General features: G+C 36.6%; 1 protein-coding gene across 1 annotated transcript in view; it reads right to left on the bottom strand.

The window, feature by feature from the left end:
- Window positions 1-19,591, bottom strand: part of KNDC1 (kinase non-catalytic C-lobe domain containing 1) — a gene marked incomplete at both ends in the record, with an annotated part of 65,604 nt that overhangs the window by 21,346 nt on the left and 24,667 nt on the right. The window contains 6 exons of the mRNA XM_080620253.1: window positions 2,675-2,736; window positions 2,839-2,910; window positions 6,379-6,493; window positions 14,265-15,286; window positions 15,628-15,745; window positions 17,611-17,757. Of these exons, the coding sequence (XP_080476379.1) occupies window positions 2,675-2,736; window positions 2,839-2,910; window positions 6,379-6,493; window positions 14,265-15,286; window positions 15,628-15,745; window positions 17,611-17,757 (1,536 nt within the window). The remainder of the gene's footprint in view (window positions 1-2,674; window positions 2,737-2,838; window positions 2,911-6,378; window positions 6,494-14,264; window positions 15,287-15,627; window positions 15,746-17,610; window positions 17,758-19,591) is intronic.

Here is a 19,591-nt window from a genome sequence, read left to right as displayed (position 1 = left end):
TTATGAGCTAGCCAATGCAAGTCATATTTTACAGAGAAGATTACAAGTATCGGAAGAATGAAGTACTGTATATTCATTTCAGCAATTACTGTGCTATCTGCAGCTAGACAAACTGAAGTTGTCATGATGAAGAACCTCTAAAAGCACTTGATCGTCACAAGCTTTCTTGTTTTATTTGAAGAATAAAAGAGTTTGAAGAACACAAAGAGTTGTGGTCAATGGCTCAATGTGCAGCTGGAGATCAGTGACAAATGGCATCCCTCAGGGATCGGTGTTGGAACTGGTCTTGTTCAACATCTTTGTCGGTGACATGGACAGTGGGATTGAGTACTCCCTCAGCAAGTTTACTTATGACACCAAGCTGTGTGGTTCAGTTGATACGCCAGAGGGAAGGAATGCCATCCAGAGGAACCTTGACACACTTGTGAGGTGGGCTGGTGCCAACCTTATGAAGTTTAACCATGCCAAGTGCAAGGTCCTACACCTGGGTCAGAGCAATCCTAGGCACAGCTACAGGTTAGGCAAAGAGATTCAGAGCAGCTCTGTGGAGAAGGACTTGGGGGTGTTGGTCAATGAGAAAATGAGCATGAGCCGGCAGTGTGCGCTCGCAGCCCAGAAAGCCAACCGTATCCTGGGCTGCATCAAAAGGAGCGTGACCAGCAGGTCAAAGGAGGTGATCCTGTCCCTCTACTCTGCTCTCGTGAGACCTCACTTGGAGTATTGTGCACAGTTCTGGTGTCCTCAACATAAAAAGGAGATGGAACTGTTGGAACAAGTGCAGAGGAGGGCCACGAGGATGATCAGGGGGCTGGAGCACGTCCTGCATGAAGACAGGCTGAGAAAGCTGGGGCTGTTTAGCCTGGAGAAGAGAAGGCTGCATGGAGACCTCATAGCAGCCTTCCAGTATTTGAAGGGGGACTATAACGATGCTGGGGATGGACTATTCATCAGGGACTCTAGTGACAGGACAAGGGGTAACGGGTTCAAACTTAAACAGGGGAAGTTTAGATTGGATATAAGGAGGAAGTTCTTTACTGTGAGGGTGGTGAGGCACTGGAATGGGTTGCTCAAGGAAGTTGTGAATGCTCCATCCCTGGCAGTGTTCAAACCAAGGCTGGATAAAGCCTTGGGTGATGTGGTTTAGTGTGAGGTGTTCCTGCCCATGGCAGCGGTTTGGAACTAGGTGATCTTAAGGTCCTTTCCAACCCTAGAACTTCTATGATTCTATAAAAATTACAATTTTCAGACAGAGCCAGCTTTAGCCTACTTAATGCTTAGTTTACATATATTAGTATGTACTACAAATGCAATTTTGACAAAGCACCATGCTTCTTCACATTGCCTCTAAAAGATTAAAAATGACAGAAACCTAAACACAGTACAGAATAATGTGGTTCGATAGAACAATATTTCTAGCACTTTTTTGACCAAAGTGAACAGCAATGAACACAAGATAATGAGGAAGTTCACTATAATGAAAATAACCTGTGAACCAGCTGAACTGTTGAACAAAAGCTACTAGTAGATACAAAACCACCTGAAGTAGGAGAAAGAAGCTCCACCAAACAAAAAAAAGTTTTTCCCCTTAAGCTCAGAATTCCTAGAGATCAATGGAATCACAATGTTAACCTACATTTATTTATTTAGGAAAAACCAGGTCAGCTTATTCTATATATAATGTAGATAAACAAGTCAAAAGATTACTTTTCTAAAGAAAAAGAATAAAGCATAAAGACTTTAGAGTTATTAATTTCTATTGTCTGGTAAAACTGCTGTATTAGATTTCAGGGTTAGCTTAAGCTTTTGAAGCCTTTGAAAAACCTGCATGTTGGATCACAGTAGTTTAAGAAAAAAAAAGCAATTTTAAATAAGATATATAAATATTTTCTAGCTACAGATTATTTTACAGAAAGTCAAACTCTGTCTTTAGTAGATTTTTTATAAGTTTTTTTTTCTAATTCATGACTATGGTGTCTAATTTTAAAGAACTCATGGACACAAGGTACTTATTAGGTAACATTTTTTCTTGTTACATTATAGAAAGGTACCATGAATTATTTTTTCCTAACTGCTAAGATCACTGTAGTGCAGTTTGCTATTCAGATGGAGTTGCAGTGGAGACACATACCCACCTGCTATTTATTAGCATGGTTATCATCCCTGCTCCAAAAACTCCTAATGGCTTATATCTATAGCAAAAAGCTCTAGGAAAATTGTATTGGTAAAAGACAATAATTCATAGTGTTCCAATAGTAAAAATATGCTGATAGTGACATTTTACCTAGTCTTCCAAATAAGCTAAATGTTTGGGCTTTAGCCTAGACAGTGTAAAATCCCAATCTTAGCATGATCTCCAGAGGGTGAGAACATGACTTCAAAGTCTGTCTTATTGTTAACAAACTAATAATTATTAAGTCTTATGGAAAACTATGGATTAACAGATTTTTGGCAGTTACTCCAACAGTTTTGGAAGGCATAATTATTTTTCAGAAGCAACTAATTTCATGGCAGATCAGTATACAAAACCCCACAGATAACTAAGAAACATAGGGGGAAATGAGAAATATTATCAGAATTGTAGAAGAGTTTAGCTTTCTTCCTCAAGCAGCAGAAGGATGCAACTGTACCTTGATAAAATGCAATGCATAGCAACCTACATAACCTACCACATTACCTTCTCAGTATCCACATACTCTTCTTCAATTTCAGGAGCTAAGTAAAATATATCACATGATTCTAAATGAGAAAAGAAACAAGAAACAAAAAGTAAGATGGTTGCTTTCTTCTCCACTCAGCCCGAAAAGAAATAAAAGCAGAGCACACAATGTATTAGTTTACCATCAGCTTTTGGAGCAGCAAAGAGAATACTTCCATGGCAGTTAATCAGCACGGAGTCCAAACATAACACCACTGCAAAATAAGCCACAAAAGGGCAGGGCATAATAAGCATCTGTCTTGTAACTATTTGACAATAATACAAATATGTAATTTAAAAAATAATTTGCAGTGTCAGCAATCATCCTATGATAAATGATGCTTTAAATAACACTAATGCTAGAACAGACACCACCCAATAAAGAGACAACAGATGTATTATCACTCAAACCAATTCCTGCAGAACAGAAAAGACAGTAAAAATGGGATTACAATAAATAAAAAGGCTTAGAACACCAGAAGTTTATTCTCTTTATAGCCAGCATTGAAAAGGAAGACCAAGAAAGGAACAAAACAGAAAAAGAAATATAACAGCTACATGTACGCTAGTATTCTTACAAGGTACCAATAAAGACAGTCAATTTATCTTATGCTTTTAATCTCTCTTTTTTTCCCTTCTCCAAGCCCACCAAATACAGGGTCAATATCTCGAGACAGTTGGGACATATGTGAGCAGATGTAGAACACGTCAAGGTAGGATAGGATATGGAGTCGAGTTTTGCACAAATAGTTATGATTGCACACACTGAAGAAGTGTTACATAGATTGGTATTTGCAAGGCCCTGAAATTTTCCACAGTTAGGAAAGAAATAACTGACTTCTAAAACTATTTTAAATTATCTGAGGTCCTCAAGAACTTAATATTAAGGTCATGAAATTGTGTTATATAATTTCAGTAACAGAAACTTGTGATAAGACTACATTTAGCTGTTTGATGTCTTCAAAGCACACTGTAATTTAACATGTTTCAACATAAGCCGACTGGTTGGCAATATAGTCCTGCGTTTGTAGACTACCATCTAATATGTTTTCATATTAACGTGTTCATATTAATAAATGTAGTAGAATATTCTTTCATTAACTTAAGAGGTTAACCATTAAATTTATTACCTATTAAATAAAATATTGAAGAGGCATAAGAGTAAAACATATTTTTATTAAATAATAAATTGAAGAAATCTAAGAAAATTAAAATAACAAAGAAAGGAAATAATCTTTTTGCAGTTATCTATATACAGCACATCTAAAGCCACTAAATTGCTCACAATGCTTAATGTAAATACAGGCTTGCCTACTACCTTCAATAATATTTAAGCTGGACCTGAAGTATGTGTTTTGAAAAGCAAAGCTTTGCCAAATGGAAACCTTTACAAGTTATTTTTGTAGAGGCAGCTCCCCTGAGAACAGTTCATGCTTTCTATCTTTGCTTCTCAAGAGTTATGCCTTTGGCCCTGAATCTGCAACAGTTCATGCTAACCAATTCTGAACGACAGTGCAACATGAGAATTCTCACCTAGGTTCATTAAAGTGCTTATGAGCAACAGGTAGGCTACATCTTTTGCTATGAGGAAAGGAAATATATGAAGTCTCAGTAGAGGGTACAAATCCTCCTGCAACTTTTTGTAGCAGGACTGAATTAAAAAAATACTTGGAGAAGGGTATATTTTCTTACCCAGATCATTCCTGCTTAGGATAATGAAAAAAGTGTAATCAAGGAAGGATTTGTAGGAAAAGGCTGTTCATGTGAACAAATCATAAATAATCCAGTTTATTCCATGTTTCATATATTTAACTATGACTCATCAGCTACCAATCTTACACTACCAGTGTTAAGGCAAAAGATATTTTAACAAATATCCTTTTATATGATATCAGCTTCACTTTTAATTAGTTAATATTATTGAAAAGGAACGGTGAGAACACTTTATGGGTGTATGTGGGGGCACAGAAGTAGTGACACCACTGCAAGTCATTCTGCAATGCACAATTACTCTCAGAACAGGCAGAGAATCCTCTAGCACAAATACTCTACATCTGAAAACAATATTCAGCTTCGAGGTAGTTTTATTTGTCAAATATGGAATTTATGTAAGGTGCCTTCCATTTACTGGTTTGTATCATTATGTTCACTTTTATAGGCTACGTAAGGTTCAGATCACGACTCAGACCTGCATATTCTGGGTGCATGGAAGTACAGTAACAGAGGCTAGCTAGGCATATTAAATTAGAATCTGAGTCATTATGTGCAATTACTTGAAACCTTCACAAACACTAGCACCATGCTATAAGGCTGAAATAATCCATCTGTTGCAAGGTATATAAATGCTTAATTTTAAGGCTAACATCATTTAAAGTGCTCAGAAATCTCCATTTATGGACAATTTCCTTTTTAACAGTTTTATATCACACAAGATAAAACAGCTGAAGCTGAAAACCAAAGGGACGCGGTAAGTTTTCTGTGCCTCATTATCCAATTTCTTATGTTCAGTTATAGACTTCAAGCTCATCCTTGCCCAAACCATCAATAGCAGGCTTTTTAAATTGAGAAAAATAAAAGGCAGGGGGTGGCAGTGGGAACCTCTGTTCTGTTTATCAGAACAGCTACAGACTGATTATTAGCACAAGCTAAACCAACATTCAGAATGCCTATGGAAATTTAGGATGGTCTTCTCCCCAGTTACACACAACACATTCTAATTCTCCCAAAGGACAGTTCCCCATTGCTCTCTCTGAAGCTGACTTCTGATAATTCTCATATAAACTGAAGTATAGGGAGTGTGGAAGGAGTAATGTCATGTCAAGACCCTGGGTGCTTTAAACTAATGAAGCCCTGTATTATCAAAAATACATCAGGAAGCATTTGTCAAAAAGGAATCCAGGCAAGAGAGGAAGTTTTATATTTACATATACAGCAAACATACTTCTTCCTGCTTTCAACTTACAAGTCCCAAGTGCTTAACAGTCGCAGTACAGTTTCTCCATCCCTGAAATGTCTGAACACATTCAGACTATTCAGGCTATTCAGCCTGGAGAAGAGAAGGCTGCGTGGAGACCTCATAGCAACCTTCCAGTATCTGAAGGGGGCCTACAAGGATGCTGGGGATGGACTCTTCATCAGGGACTCTAGTGACAGGACAAGGGGTAACGGGTTAAAACTTAAACAGGGGAAGTTTAGATTGGATCTAAGGAAGAAATTCTTTACTGAGAGGGTGGTGAGGCACTGGAATGGGTTGCCCAGGGAAGTTGTGAATGCTCCATCCTTGGCGGTGTTCAAGGCCAGGTTGGATGAGGCCTTGAGTGGCATGGTTTAGTGTGGGGTGTCCCTGCTCATGGCAAGGTGGTTGGAACTGGATGATCTTAAGGTCCTTTCCAACCCTAACTATTCTATGATTCTATGAACACAAAATCTGTTTCACGGCTTGAAGTCATAGTGATTTGTTTCCCCATGAAAAGAATAAAGAGAAGACATTCCTCTATATAAGAAAGATAACTCTAAATTGAGTAAAAACTCTAACCCACAATTTGAGAAAATTCAATTAGAAACATTGCTTATTAACTTTTATGTACACAAACATCAAAGTCGAGATATTAACAATTAAGACAATAAACAATACAGTAAACATGAAAAACTAAGCAAACATTTTAACATAATTAAGACTATACCTGGATAATCTCCATAAGTCTGCAGAGTACATAAACACTCATGACATAATGCCCAGAGTTCATAGTCTTTCAGGGGTTTACCATACCAGGACAACAGGATTTTTAGAGAGATGCACTGAAATAAAAGGAGTGAGTATGCAGCAAGTTATTAAAAATTATCACAAACAAAAAAAGTTTACTGATGCAATGAAAAAGCAAGTCTTAATATACAACACACTCACCTAAAAAGCATTGAGGTTTATTGCACTTACCAGTAATGAACTAATAATACTTGTTATATAAAGTATTATATATATAATTATATTAGTATTGTATGTTACTGAAAGTATTATATATATAATACTTCTTATTGAAAAAGCATTGCACATTTAGCTAGCTGTATAGATGAACCAATATTTCCTTAAACATGCAACAAAAGTGGAATTCAAGTGAAATTTCAGCCAGAATAAAAGTCTTTCAGCAAAAATTAGCTGTTTGGAAGCTCTTTCTTGTCATACTAAGGAAAGACTCTTAAGATGTTAAAGATGACAATTAACTAGAGATGACACCTAGACTTAAAGACATAAAAATCCAAGTGATCACCACCAAGAAAAAAATTCCACATTCGAACCCTGATTTACCCTGACAGTTTCATTACACGTCTTATCTTAAAGATTTCATCAACATTTGTTGCTCTTCTGTGAAAGATGTTAACAATGTTGACAGAATTAATGACTGGTTTATTTGAAGTCCAAACATGTTGTTCTGCTTTTAAGCACTGGCTGCTCAATTTGTAGCCACAGATTTTGTTTTTCTGGCTCTCAATTTAGCATTTGATACCTGGCATAATATATTTATGTAATGGATCCTGCTCCACAGAAACTCACTGTTCTTTAGAGAATCCATTTTTCAAGTTCTTTTTTGGGGAGGTGAATATAAGAATTTGAAATTGATAGTATGGTACAGACACCTTCCCAATCAAGCTGTGCTAATGGAAGAGCTTATCGCTACTAGTGACTCTTGGCATCAGTTGGACCTTATGATCTCCACCAACCAAAGGAACAGTAAAAGATTCACAGTAGGCAGAAACATCTGGGTTAGAACCGAGACATCCAACTATTTTTAAAAACAGCACCACACATCTTCTGTTGTGTATGCAGCCCCAAGATTATAAACTATCTTTAAATGTCAACTTTTGGCCACACTGGGGAAAAAAAACTACTAGAAGCAATTCAGAATTAACTCTGGGGGAAAAAAAGAAAACAAAACAAAACAAAAATGGAGCACAGGAGACAAAGATTAAAACCTCTGAACTGTTCTGTTGTTTTTACAGACACCTTTATATTCCAATCAGTCTTTGCAAAATCTAAGCAGACTAAGGGTCCCTCTCACTCACACACTATGGTAGTTCATCATTACATTTGGCACATCAGTCTCTGCACTGCCATTTAATGCAGTCAGTCTTCCATTATCCTGGCTATGAAACACCCATCAGGGAGGCACTATTTGGATTTTATTGTAAAATACGTAATGAACAGACTACTGCATTAACTTTCAAGATTGACAAACAGAAATAGCTTTCTTGTGATCTATGGGGCGGAGAAAAAGAACCACATTTCTGCAGCTGAAACTTTGTTGGTACTTCTTACCAGAAGACCTTTTCAAGGAACGTAATAATTCAGGCTCATACTGTTTAGATATCCCTTGAGAGTGGTACAGATAAACTATATTTTTTTAACATGTGCAAAACACACCTTTTGATTTACTTAAAATGTTTTATATTCTGCCTACCTCCAACTTACATAAAAATTAGTTTTGTGCTTTTATTCTCCTACCCTCCATTGTGGCACATGACAAAAATTAGTAACTTCAGAATAGACAGATTTAAAGTCAAGTAATAAGGTTGAGCTTCATTCTCATATTTTGCTATCACCAGCATCCTGACATGCAAAATTCTTTCATCAATGTGCTCCTTCATTATATCTCGACAATTAAGCTCTTGAACCGTCTGATAAAAAGACATCAATCACACAGCAGGAAGGAAAAGGAGAGATAGAAGAATTAGTCTAGAGAATATTCAAGACAAAGTGTCATACTTGATTACTATCCCTGACCAGTGCTGCATTCCCTGCTCCACAGCACCCTAGTTCTCATGTGCATCAAGTGTCTTTGCTCACAGACACTTTACAATGAAAGAAACAGAATAATTTTCAAATTCACCCTGTACAGCTGACATGAGAGGAATCAAAATAGAAATTCTACCGTCTGACTTGAATATTACGAAGGTTTTAAGATTTGGGAATATTTTTGTAATAAGTACACACCACTGCCACATGTGTTTTTGAAAGAGAATCCCTCCTCTTGAAGTTTATGTTCCTAGAGGCTCTAAAAGCTGCAGCAGAGAAAGATGGACTTCCTCTATTCCATATACAAATCACCTCTCACTTCAGGACAAGGTGATGGATGGCTAGCTAGGGGGAAGAACCACCTCTCATTAAATTGGAGACTGAAGTTAGTTGTACAGCAGAAAGCTGAAAGGCATTTCCTATCACTTCTGGGATGATAACCAAGCTCTCTAGAGGAAGAAAGAAATGACAAAGAAATTTAAGCACAGCAGAAAAGTGGGAACAAGCCCTAAGAGGAGCAGCAAAAGTTTATGATAAGAAAAAACAAAGTGTCAATGATAGATAACAAAATAGAAGATGAAAAAGTACCAGAAAAAGTCTGTTTCAGAAGGAAAAAATGATGCAGGAAAAGCAAATCTTAGCAGAAGTGAGAATCACTGCCATCCACAGAATGGCCAAATTAACCCGAGTCAGGAATAAAAAAAAAAAAAAAAAATGCAGTTACAGGTTGGTGAACTTTATTTAAATGTATACCCTCATTGTTTCTCTCTGGCAAGCATCCTAAAGAAGAATGAGCTTCAAATATTAATATTGCTAGCTAGCTGTTTCTTCTGTGATACTAATAGCTAACTGCATTGGCATTATCTCTTATTATAATTCAAGTCTCTCCCAACCTTGACCATACCAAAAGGTTATTTTCATTCTTGAAAATGAAACAAAATGCAAAAACCAACCAAACAAAAAACCAAACCCCCCCCCCCAAAAAAAAATCCACGGCCCCCTACCCTAAAAACAACAAAAAAAAAAACTAACAAAAAAAAACCAAAACCAAAACCCGCACATAAAAATCCAAACCAAAAAACAACCCAAGAAGGTAGTTCTTCTAGTGTTCTAATTATTGAAACTGCTCACCTTCCTACACCAGAAAGAGAATTCTAGAAGACTTCATCTGAAGACTGAGGGTTCAGACTTGCTGGGGATTTGTCCTAACACTTTATAAAAGTTAGAGGTGCATGATAAGACATGTTTCATCATACATTTACAGCTGTGATGAAAAATGTGAGCAGTCTGGTTAAAATAGTTTCCGCAGGAAAAATGATACACTTTTCAACTTCAGGTTATGAGGCAACTTTTATTTAAGCCTCAAACCTCAAAGGTATTTAACGCAGTGCACATTCAAATCCCGCTGAACTTCTTTATGTTCTGGTAAACACTTAAGTGTAAAATTTTTTTACTTAAGCATGTCTGATGTTTGGTTGTTATGTTTGGGTTTTTTCTACATGCAATTCTCCAATTCACAGCTATTACTATTCCCTACAACTTCAAAAAAACTTCACTCAACCACCAAGGAAAAAAGACAAAAAACCAAAACTAACAAACTGAAACACTGGAAAACATATGATTAAATATTTTAGTCAAACCACATGTAGCATGCATTGTTCATTAACCATCTGTTCAGACATATTAGCAAAGCAAGCTCAAGAGAATCGCTCAGCATCCATAATGCCTCAAATCCACTTCATTTAAAGCATTAATGCTGTTTTAATACTGACATTCATACATTTATTAAGATATTAGCACCAGTGGAATTGCAAAGAGCAAACAAAATTACAATCCAGTGCCTCTTCCTGAATTTTTTTGTGTACTTAATCTGACCTTTGCATAACAGAAATTGTATAACCCAGTTTGAAGTAAGAAAGTTTTTTACAGCAGTTTTGACAGAAAATTATGAAAAAGCCAAATGACTGATTATCGTCTATAGCTACAAACTGGTGACATTTTGTTTTATGCCAAAAAATCACTTTTTAAGCCTCACTTGTTTTGTTTGGGTTTTTTTTTTTTAGTCTTTTTTTTTTTTCCCCCAACAAAAGTGGCGTTTAGTTCTTCAGATCATTTAACAGATCTTTTATTTCATTGTGGGTACCAGAATTGTAAAACCAAAGCTTTTTAATAAAAGTTTTATATATTCAGACTATGCCAATGTACTATATTTTATGAATATAATGCTGGCATGTTTTAAACAGCCAAAGCAAGCAAGATTTATCATTTTTCTTTTCTTAATAAATACTGTTCTGGGAATTGACAACTTCTTTCTTTCAAGTGTTATTTCCCAGTATTCAAGTGTCATTCTCTAGCTGCATGGCTTTTCACTTCTCTCATGCTCGACTGGATATGAATAACCAACAGAAAATAAATGTGTATCTGCCGGGTTCCCATTAACCCTTCTCATGTAAAGGCCATAGCATTTGAACCACAAATAAACATTAAAAGCATTAGAGATGAGACACACCTGATTGGAATGAAATTGGTTAGAGAAATAAAAGATCCCCACTCAAACTTGAAGTGAAAAATATTTATTTATGCATGCAAAACTATAAAAACTACTAGGAAAACCCTCACAAGATACATTGCAGTAGCCAGACAAGCAAGCAAGTACTTTTAGTAATGCTTACTAGCAGTAAAGCACACAACATTAAGAAGCAGTGTTGGAGTATTAGAAAAATACTATCCACTGGAGAAGTATTGACAGGCAAGAAAAACTGCCTGTTCTCCAGAGCAGACAAGGTTGATCTTCAACCAGATGGGACTGGTATTGCATTTCTCTAAAGAACAAGAAATATTTAAAGGGATGCTAGTGGTACTATTTCAAGAGCTTTTTTGCTGCAATCATGCTTATCTGTTACAGAAAAGTAGTGAAAAAGCAACACTGTAAATCTGAGGGATTTTTTTATTTAGCCCAGAAGATAAAAATCACATTAGCTTGGGCTTCACACTTTTTGTGCCTTTACAGTAAATGAAAAAAACTCTCAGACTCAAATTATACCTCCTTAGAAACATAACAAACAACCAAAAAAACACCCATACATTTTTAGGCATTTGGTAAAATTCTGGCACAGAGAAATAAAATGAAAGGTAACTTGAAAGAGACATCAGTTGCAACTTCTCACATAAGGGATAGCACAGTATGGCTTTATTTTTGCAATTATCAGAAGGTAAGACAGAGGCAGAAAGTGATGTTTCAGAAGCCCGAGAAATAACATTTCTTGTCCAAAAGAAGAAAAAGAAGCCGAAAACATTAACACCCCTCCCCTTTCCTCTAAGACAACTTATAATAGTCTGCCATACCTCACTTCTACCAAGAGCCTACTTAGAAGAATGAAATTCTGTTCAAACTCAAAAAACATTTTATTTAAATTGATGATGAAAGAGTTGAGGGGAATTTCAGAAGGATGGCCGAATAACCTGAAAACACATTCTTCTTTACTTTTCCATGTGCCAATCTCAAGTGCAGCTGCAGGAAAAGGAAATGGGACATTTTTTACATCTTTTACATCATGCAAGAATTTTAGAAAACTTTAATTCTGAGGAAGGAGATTTTCTCAAAAGTATCTTCATGTACCCAGACTTAAATTGTTGTCCTGGCAATCCAATAAGGACAGAATACAGGTCTTATTTCAACAGTTCTTTTCCTACTTAAAGAAGGACCCCTATCACTACACTCAATTTATGTTCTTAAGTGATGACAGTTTATACACCACACCTCTCTAGTTAACACAGAAGCTAAGTAAGCCCACTTCCACCTCAAGGCAAGTGACTTAAGTATGGTACCTTTATTTCCTGGAATTAAAACCCTGAAAAACAACCAAACCAAACCAATCCACAAACACAAAACAAAACAAAAATCCAAACCAGCTGCAGTAGGGTTTTATAGTAGTCTGATAGCCTTATCCTAGCCATCTTCTTCATGACAAATAAACATGCAAGATAACTCCTAGGTTTATACAGTTTAGCATTAAAACATAAAAACTCAATTCAGAGAAAAGACTTGTACTTCAGATGACAGTTTTTTCTGTTGCTTGAGTACTAAGACATATCTAGATTTCTGTTTACTAATAAGCTTTCTCACAAGATGTCAGCGATTGAAATTACTATGATCCTTGCTAGAAACACAAGTACATCTACTAAATGAAGAGGTTCATGTAACTCCAGAGTAGCAAGTGACAAAGAAAAAGCAGAAGATTTTGGACTCTTCTGAATATGTTAGGTTGCATACTGCAGAGCAGGAAGAGGGGGGAAAAAAAGTGGGGAAAAAAAAAAAGTGTCTACAGTACATGGATCTTTTCCCAGAGTTTGAAGAATGCACCTGCAGGATTTAAGCATTAAATAAAGGGTTCAATATGCATACAATGAGTAACTCCCTCAGAGAGCAAAACCATGCCATGTGGTACTTATCCATATTTACTATCCTCCTGCGCTATGAGTTCAATAAGTGTACATGCTGTTGGGAGGAGAAGAGACAGGAAAGGGATAAAAAAAACATTTAAAGCAGAATCTTCAATGTTGAATTGATTTTTCTTTCTTTTTTTTTTTTTTTTTAGCTATGATAAACCAAAGGCTATGATGAACACACCTTATAGTCCTAGGTTACTACTCCAGTGGATGTGTTTGGGCAAGGTGAAAAGAGGGATGGATGCAGACTGAAAATAACCTTAGATGCCACTGCATGAGAGGGCTGGAAGACTGGCTTTTAGGCAAGGAGAGCAAGGGTGAGTTGACAGTAAGCAAGTAAGGAAAAAAAACCCAGTATGTTCATAATTTTTGTAAATGAAATATTTGAAGTTTGTGCTGCTCATTTTTATCAAGTCACAACAAGGCTGGACTGTCATCAAGGCTGGCATCAACCACCTGCATTTTTAGCTAGCAGCTTTCCTATTACATGGCTTGTTTGCATCTCTTTGAGTGTGGCACAAGAGAAAACCATCTAATTAGAGACCAAACTTGTCCACCCTGAGAATATGTAACTTGAGCAGAGACCACACTACAACTACCTATCAACAAATTCTAGTAGACTAATTATCAGCTCTCCTTTGTATTTGAGTATTTATAAAGGTGAAATGCTTGAGACAACATATCCATCATATTGTGCACATATTTGAATTCTATCATGAAATATACACAACAAACACAGAAGCGGCAATTTAAGAACACAGAACAGATATAGCATATGTACAGTTTTCAAAAACTTAAATGTACACATAAAGAGTAAAAAAAAAAAAAAAAAAAAAAAAAAGTGGAGTCTTTCTACCTCCCGAAGCAGATGGGATATTGCCATTGATTTCAATGAGGTCATGTTTACAGTCAGGAACTCTGCAATTTTTATAAGCACCTGGGATGCCCACTGCAAGGTAGTGGACTTTATGCACTGACAGTAACAAAGAGTTAAAAATCCACATATGCTTTGGTAATGTTATCTTACAAATGTAACCAACTTTTATGCTGCTCTAACATGCTAGCAAGTATACTCCATTTGTAAGAAAAAAAATTAAGATGAAAGTTGATTTTGCACAGCATAATTTTCACTGTAGCTCTTTACTTTTAAAGAGGAAAAAAGAATCACCATGTTTCCAATATTAACTCTAAAAGTGCGCAGACTAGCAAAATTCAATTTTCGAGGATGATAAAAGGGATGGGGGGGGGAAAAAAGTCACACAGTATTTAAGTCATTTCATCTCCACATAAGTGACTACACCAACTATATAATGAAGACTTTATTTTTACTACCTGCTCATTATTTTTGATTTCTGACCCTCTGCCTCCACAAAGATTATCTTCATTATTGTTTGCACTCATCGCACCGTTGCTTAATTCTGGAAACCTAATTAGGTTTGATCCATATCTGTTCCCACTGGGTTTTGTCGTTAACACTGAAGCCATCTTGCTAAAATGTGGTAAAGAATTTTCATTTGACCCTTGAAAAGTTTCAGAAGAGTCTTCCAATGTCATGTAATTGTCTACCATTTTTGCTCCAGCAAATGATTGATTTGGACCTTTCAGCATACTAGCTGTATTTGGCATTTCAGAGGTAGCATCAGAACAGTCATCTTTGCGATCAGATGAAGCAAAACCTATCTTTTTACCATTAATAAGCAACATATGTTCTTCTAGATTCATGCCAGACACCTGTGTGCATACACACGGAGCTTCTAAATGAAGATCATTAACCTGGTGATTCGTTGGTTCTATTTTTGGTGGACTACTAATAGCAAACGAATTAAGATTTCCTTTTGCAAAAGCAACCTCATTATTATTGTCTAGAGGTAGTGACTGCTGCGTTAGCAAGTGATTTTTCCTAGCTAGCGGTCCACTGTTGGTTACAGAAGTAAAAAAGTTATTTGTATCTGCAGGTTCCATTGGTAGCTTTGGAAAGGTTTTAATTTTTCTCAAAGAACCTTTCTTAAAAATGCCATCTCTCTCCAGGTCAGTAACACAAGATTTTATATCCAATGCAACACTAGCAAAACTGTCAGTATACACTGCATGTTTGTCCTCTTCTTTGCTCTTTTTATTTTGAGTTGCAAGTTGAGAACGTTGAGTTTTCTCATTATCCAGATCAATTTGCATTTCCTTTAAACCTCTTTCTCTGCCAGTCACCATAGTAACTATAGAAGAATCCTTATGACAGGTAGCTGTCACATCTTCTACTGCAGACAAATCACCTGCTATGTCGTTTTTCTCATTTGAATGCAATTTAGATCCCAGACTTCTCTGACACATTCTTCCCTTCCACATGTTATCACAGACATCTAGATGCAAAAACAGATGCTTGTATTAAATGCATATTTAAACCTTTCAATCTTCCCTAAAAAATATTTATATTGCTTTTTCTGCTACTACTGTTACATACCTTTAGTATGTTACACAATTATTTCTGGACAAGTCACTTTTAATCATAAAAGGACACATAATTATGTTTATTAGAATTGTACTCTTGCTGCTCCCCACCCCCAATCCACAAATGATTAATAATGTCTTTTTGATATTTAGAAAGGAACCTATAAGAGAAAGTACAAAACCACAGTATTTTAAAAATCATTACATACATCAGGCAATCTAAAGTTCTAGACTAAATATATTTTAAGGTTACCTTGAGAAGCACCAAATGATTCAATTGAAAGAACTCTTCTTCCAACAGCAGACAAGCTTCGACAAATATTACTTGATGAAGCAACCTTCAGCTTTTCTTCACATAATGACAAAACGCTCTAGAGAAAATTAGTGTTAAATACTTAATTATTAATAATTTGTGAGTTTTGACTAAAGTCCATCATTTTAACTCACATAGTGCATCTGAATTTATATGATGTTATGTTGGAGGTTTTCTGTGCGCTGTTCATTATACTGTGTGTTTCTATTATGTCATTGAATTAATTTCTCATTTTTACCACAGGCTATCATGAAATTATTTAATACATTTCAAGTTCTAGCCTACAGTTAGAACACTAAGAACAATTGATAAAATTAATATATATGAATAACATAATGAAACCGTAGAAATCTAGAGTGTGGATTATTTTTTACACAGCCAGTGATTCATGTGAAGTGACATATGCAGGATAATAACTGGTTTTATTACCAAAATTACATTATAAGTACATCCTGAATCTTTAAAAACTTCAAAATACAAATATCTGGAATGTACTGTTACCAATTAGAGAAAGCAATCAGTATCAAATCACAAAAAGAATCATTATTACATAGCTCTAATCTGTAGCCTGAGTATCATTCAATGGCATTAGCACTGGTCTCACACACAATTAACTACAGGCATTCACATCTGAAAACCTGTTACTTAGGGAAGGAAGTGAAAGAGAGCTGCCTTGTCAAATGCATCCCACTGTTTCCTCAGTAACTGTTCCTAAATAAACACTGATGGAACCTCATACAGCTCTGATGAGCTGCTCTTACTTCCCCATTAGCCTGCTCAACTGCTCTTCTACTGTTGTTGTGAGTGGAAGAAAGATACCGGCTCTGCTGGTTCATGCATCAGATTGAGGAAGGGCAGGAAAAAGTGAGACAGGTTTTTTTTTGGGGGGGGGGAGGGGCGGAATAAGGGTGTGTTGTTTGGTTGTTTTTTGTTTTTTGTTTTTTTTTTTCTTTTTGGTTTGTTTTGTCATTGTTGGTTTTTTTGGTGTTTTTTTTTGGGGGGGGGGGTTGTTGTTTTTTTTTCCCCCAAGAATGAAAATAATTTTTTTATATGGTCACAAAGCAACCTTTGTATATTATCCTAGACCATCCTTGACCCACTCTATTCTTGGGCTGATGTGAGTAGTCAGCAATAGCTTTCGCTGACTACAGACCAAATGGAGATGGGTAGAGAGTACTGTACAATTCCTTTCCTGATTATGCTTGAAAGTGAACAAAAAAAAAAAAATACAGGAAAGCTGATCAAGAAGGCCCTGTGTAGTCCCCAGCCAGGGAGCCAGTGTTTGCTTTATAAAAATGAATCTATTAATTCTTCTTCTGCAGCATCCCTTATGTGAAGGATAGGTGCTACAGCATTTAAAATATACACTAGCAGCCCAGGAGGGAAAAAAAAAAAAGTACACAGCGCTACACAGAAGTAAATGAACTGAATCCACAAAAAGCTGTATTTGAACAACTGTTACTCTCTGGCTACAGTCTGAAAGTCTGCAAAACAACACATTAAAGCTAAAATTTCACACATTAATACCAAATAACATGTTACCTTAAAAAATTCTTTATATCTTCAAATTCTTTATGAAAACTAAAGGTATTTCACAGCATAATTCCTGTATTTATTACTTCTAATGGCTTTCTCTCTCTAAACTAAACATTAAATGGGAAGAAACAGGTAATGAGAAAATTTAGATCCTCAAGTATATTCACCCAATCTTCTTCAAAATTCAAATCACCGTAGAATATCTACATCTGTTCTCAGGTTGCCACTCCATTAGAGTAAGAAGAAACAATTTCTTTTGAGTCTGGGAAAACTTCAGCTTTCTTACAAAAGTTGAGCATATTAAAGACCATCTGTTTATTAATGAGGACATACAGAAATCTTTTTGTCACCTTATTTTGAACAGGAAATTATGTAAAGCTGTTTTACCTCAATATCTGGCCTATTTTCAGGATTCTCTTCTTGCATTTGTTCCAGTAGAGTATGTAGATCCTGTCCAAATTCTGATTCTGTTTCAGGTTCTAATATATATTCTATTGCTGCTTTCATCGTTGCACCCAAAGAATAGACATGCGCCTGTATGAAGTTTACAAAAAGGCATTAAACACATTACCAATTGTTTCTCATGCCAAAAAAGCTCTGAGAGCACAAGGGATACAGCTTACATTGCTTTCATTTTTAATTTACAAGGTAACAGTTTACTGGAAAGGTGGTCTAATTTAAACAGGAGGGACAAAACAGGCTTTAGTCCTGGCTTGGGGGATATGCATTTTACAAACAAAAAGAAATAACTCTGTGAGGTCCAGCTAGAACCCTTTTTCTTCCTCACCTATATCAAGTATTACAATTGTTCACTTGCTACAGTAAAATATAAAACTTGTCCCCCTGTGTGTGCAAGCAGAGCTAGAAGCATGCTGGGAGATCAAAGTGGCATTCTTCTTAGCAGGTAAAAACAAATTAGTTTGCCAAAAAACTTTACATATAGCAGTATTTCTTAAGTGCTATCTAGCAGAAAGAAGGTAAGCAAAATCAATATAGCATAGTACCACTTGTCTCTGAAGATACTTATGAAATAATTTTAAAGAAATACTCCATATTTGCAATCTCTGCTCCCCTTACAGCCTACAGGCTTGTGATGAGCTCCAATAAAAACAGAAGTGAGACAACAGTTTTCTTAAATCTAGTGCTTATGCATTAGATTTGCCATACAACTCAGCTACCTCCTACTTTTAGAAACACTGTGCTTCTTAAAAAAAAAAAACAACAAAACAAAGCAAACCCAACCCAAAAAAACCCCCAAAAAATCTTTCCAGTTCTGCTTTAGTAGTAATAAAATTTGTCCATGATGGCCTATATTTTATTTTCATATTCTATTCAAAGTACACAATTCAGTAAAATTTATAACCAGGATTATAACTGCAAGTTCGTGTAAATACTTCAGTGGTGATGTAGTACAGCCAGGAATTCAAGTGTACTGAAAACTGCCCTCTCAGGTTTACCAATACATACCAGATTTTTACGTGAAATATGGTGGTACTAATGCATTTGTTACATGCTTTGCTATTTTTCACCCTAGAAAGAAAACTAACTTTAAGGTCAAAAGCAATTTCTTCCCTAGACCCTCCAGTTCCTCCCTCCAATTTTCTCATTACAGTGTATTATTATCTCTAAATTGTATGAAGGGGAGGTGACTTGTTCCACAGGCATGCATACATGTTTACTTTTCTAATGAGGCAGGGCAACTCCACAAGGGGAAGTGCAACACTACTGTGTAAGGAAGTGCTCTGTGTGTAAGCAAGCAGCTTGGACAGTTTCATTTCTCCCCCTTCCTCCCTGCCCCCCCAAACTGAGAAAGCATAGACTGGTGCTGACTACTGGATATAAAGCCTTGATTTGCCCTTGGAACACACCAAGATCATAGAATCATAGAATAGTTAGGGTTGGAAAGGACCTTAAGATCATCTAGTTCCAGCCCCCCTGCCATGGGCAGGGACACCCCACACTAAACCATGTCACCCAACGCCTCATCCAACCTGGCCTTGAACACCGCCAAGGACGGAGCACTCACAACCTCCCTGGGCAACCCATTCCAGTGCCCCACCACCCTCTCAGTAAAGAATTTCTTCCTTAGCTCCAATCTAAACTTCCCCTGCTTAAGTTTGAACCCATTACCCCTTGTCCTATCACTACAGTTCCTGATGAAGAGTCCATCCCCAGCATCCTTGTAGGCCCCCTTCAGATACTGGAAGACTGCTATGAGGTCTTCATGCAGCCTTCTCTTCTCCAGGCTGAACAGCCCCAGCTTTCTCAGCCCCAGCTTTCTCAGCCTGTCTCCATACGGGAGGTGCTCCAGTCCCCTGATCATCCTCGTGGCCCTCCTCTGGACTTGTTCCAACAGTTCCATGTCCTT

Source organism: Psittacula echo, assembly GCF_963264785.1.
Source record: "Psittacula echo genome assembly, chromosome: 6".
NCBI classification, from domain to species: domain Eukaryota; kingdom Metazoa; phylum Chordata; class Aves; order Psittaciformes; family Psittacidae; genus Psittacula; species Psittacula echo.
Note: the sequence above shows the minus strand (reverse complement) of the source record. Positions and strands in the feature narration are given on the sequence as shown.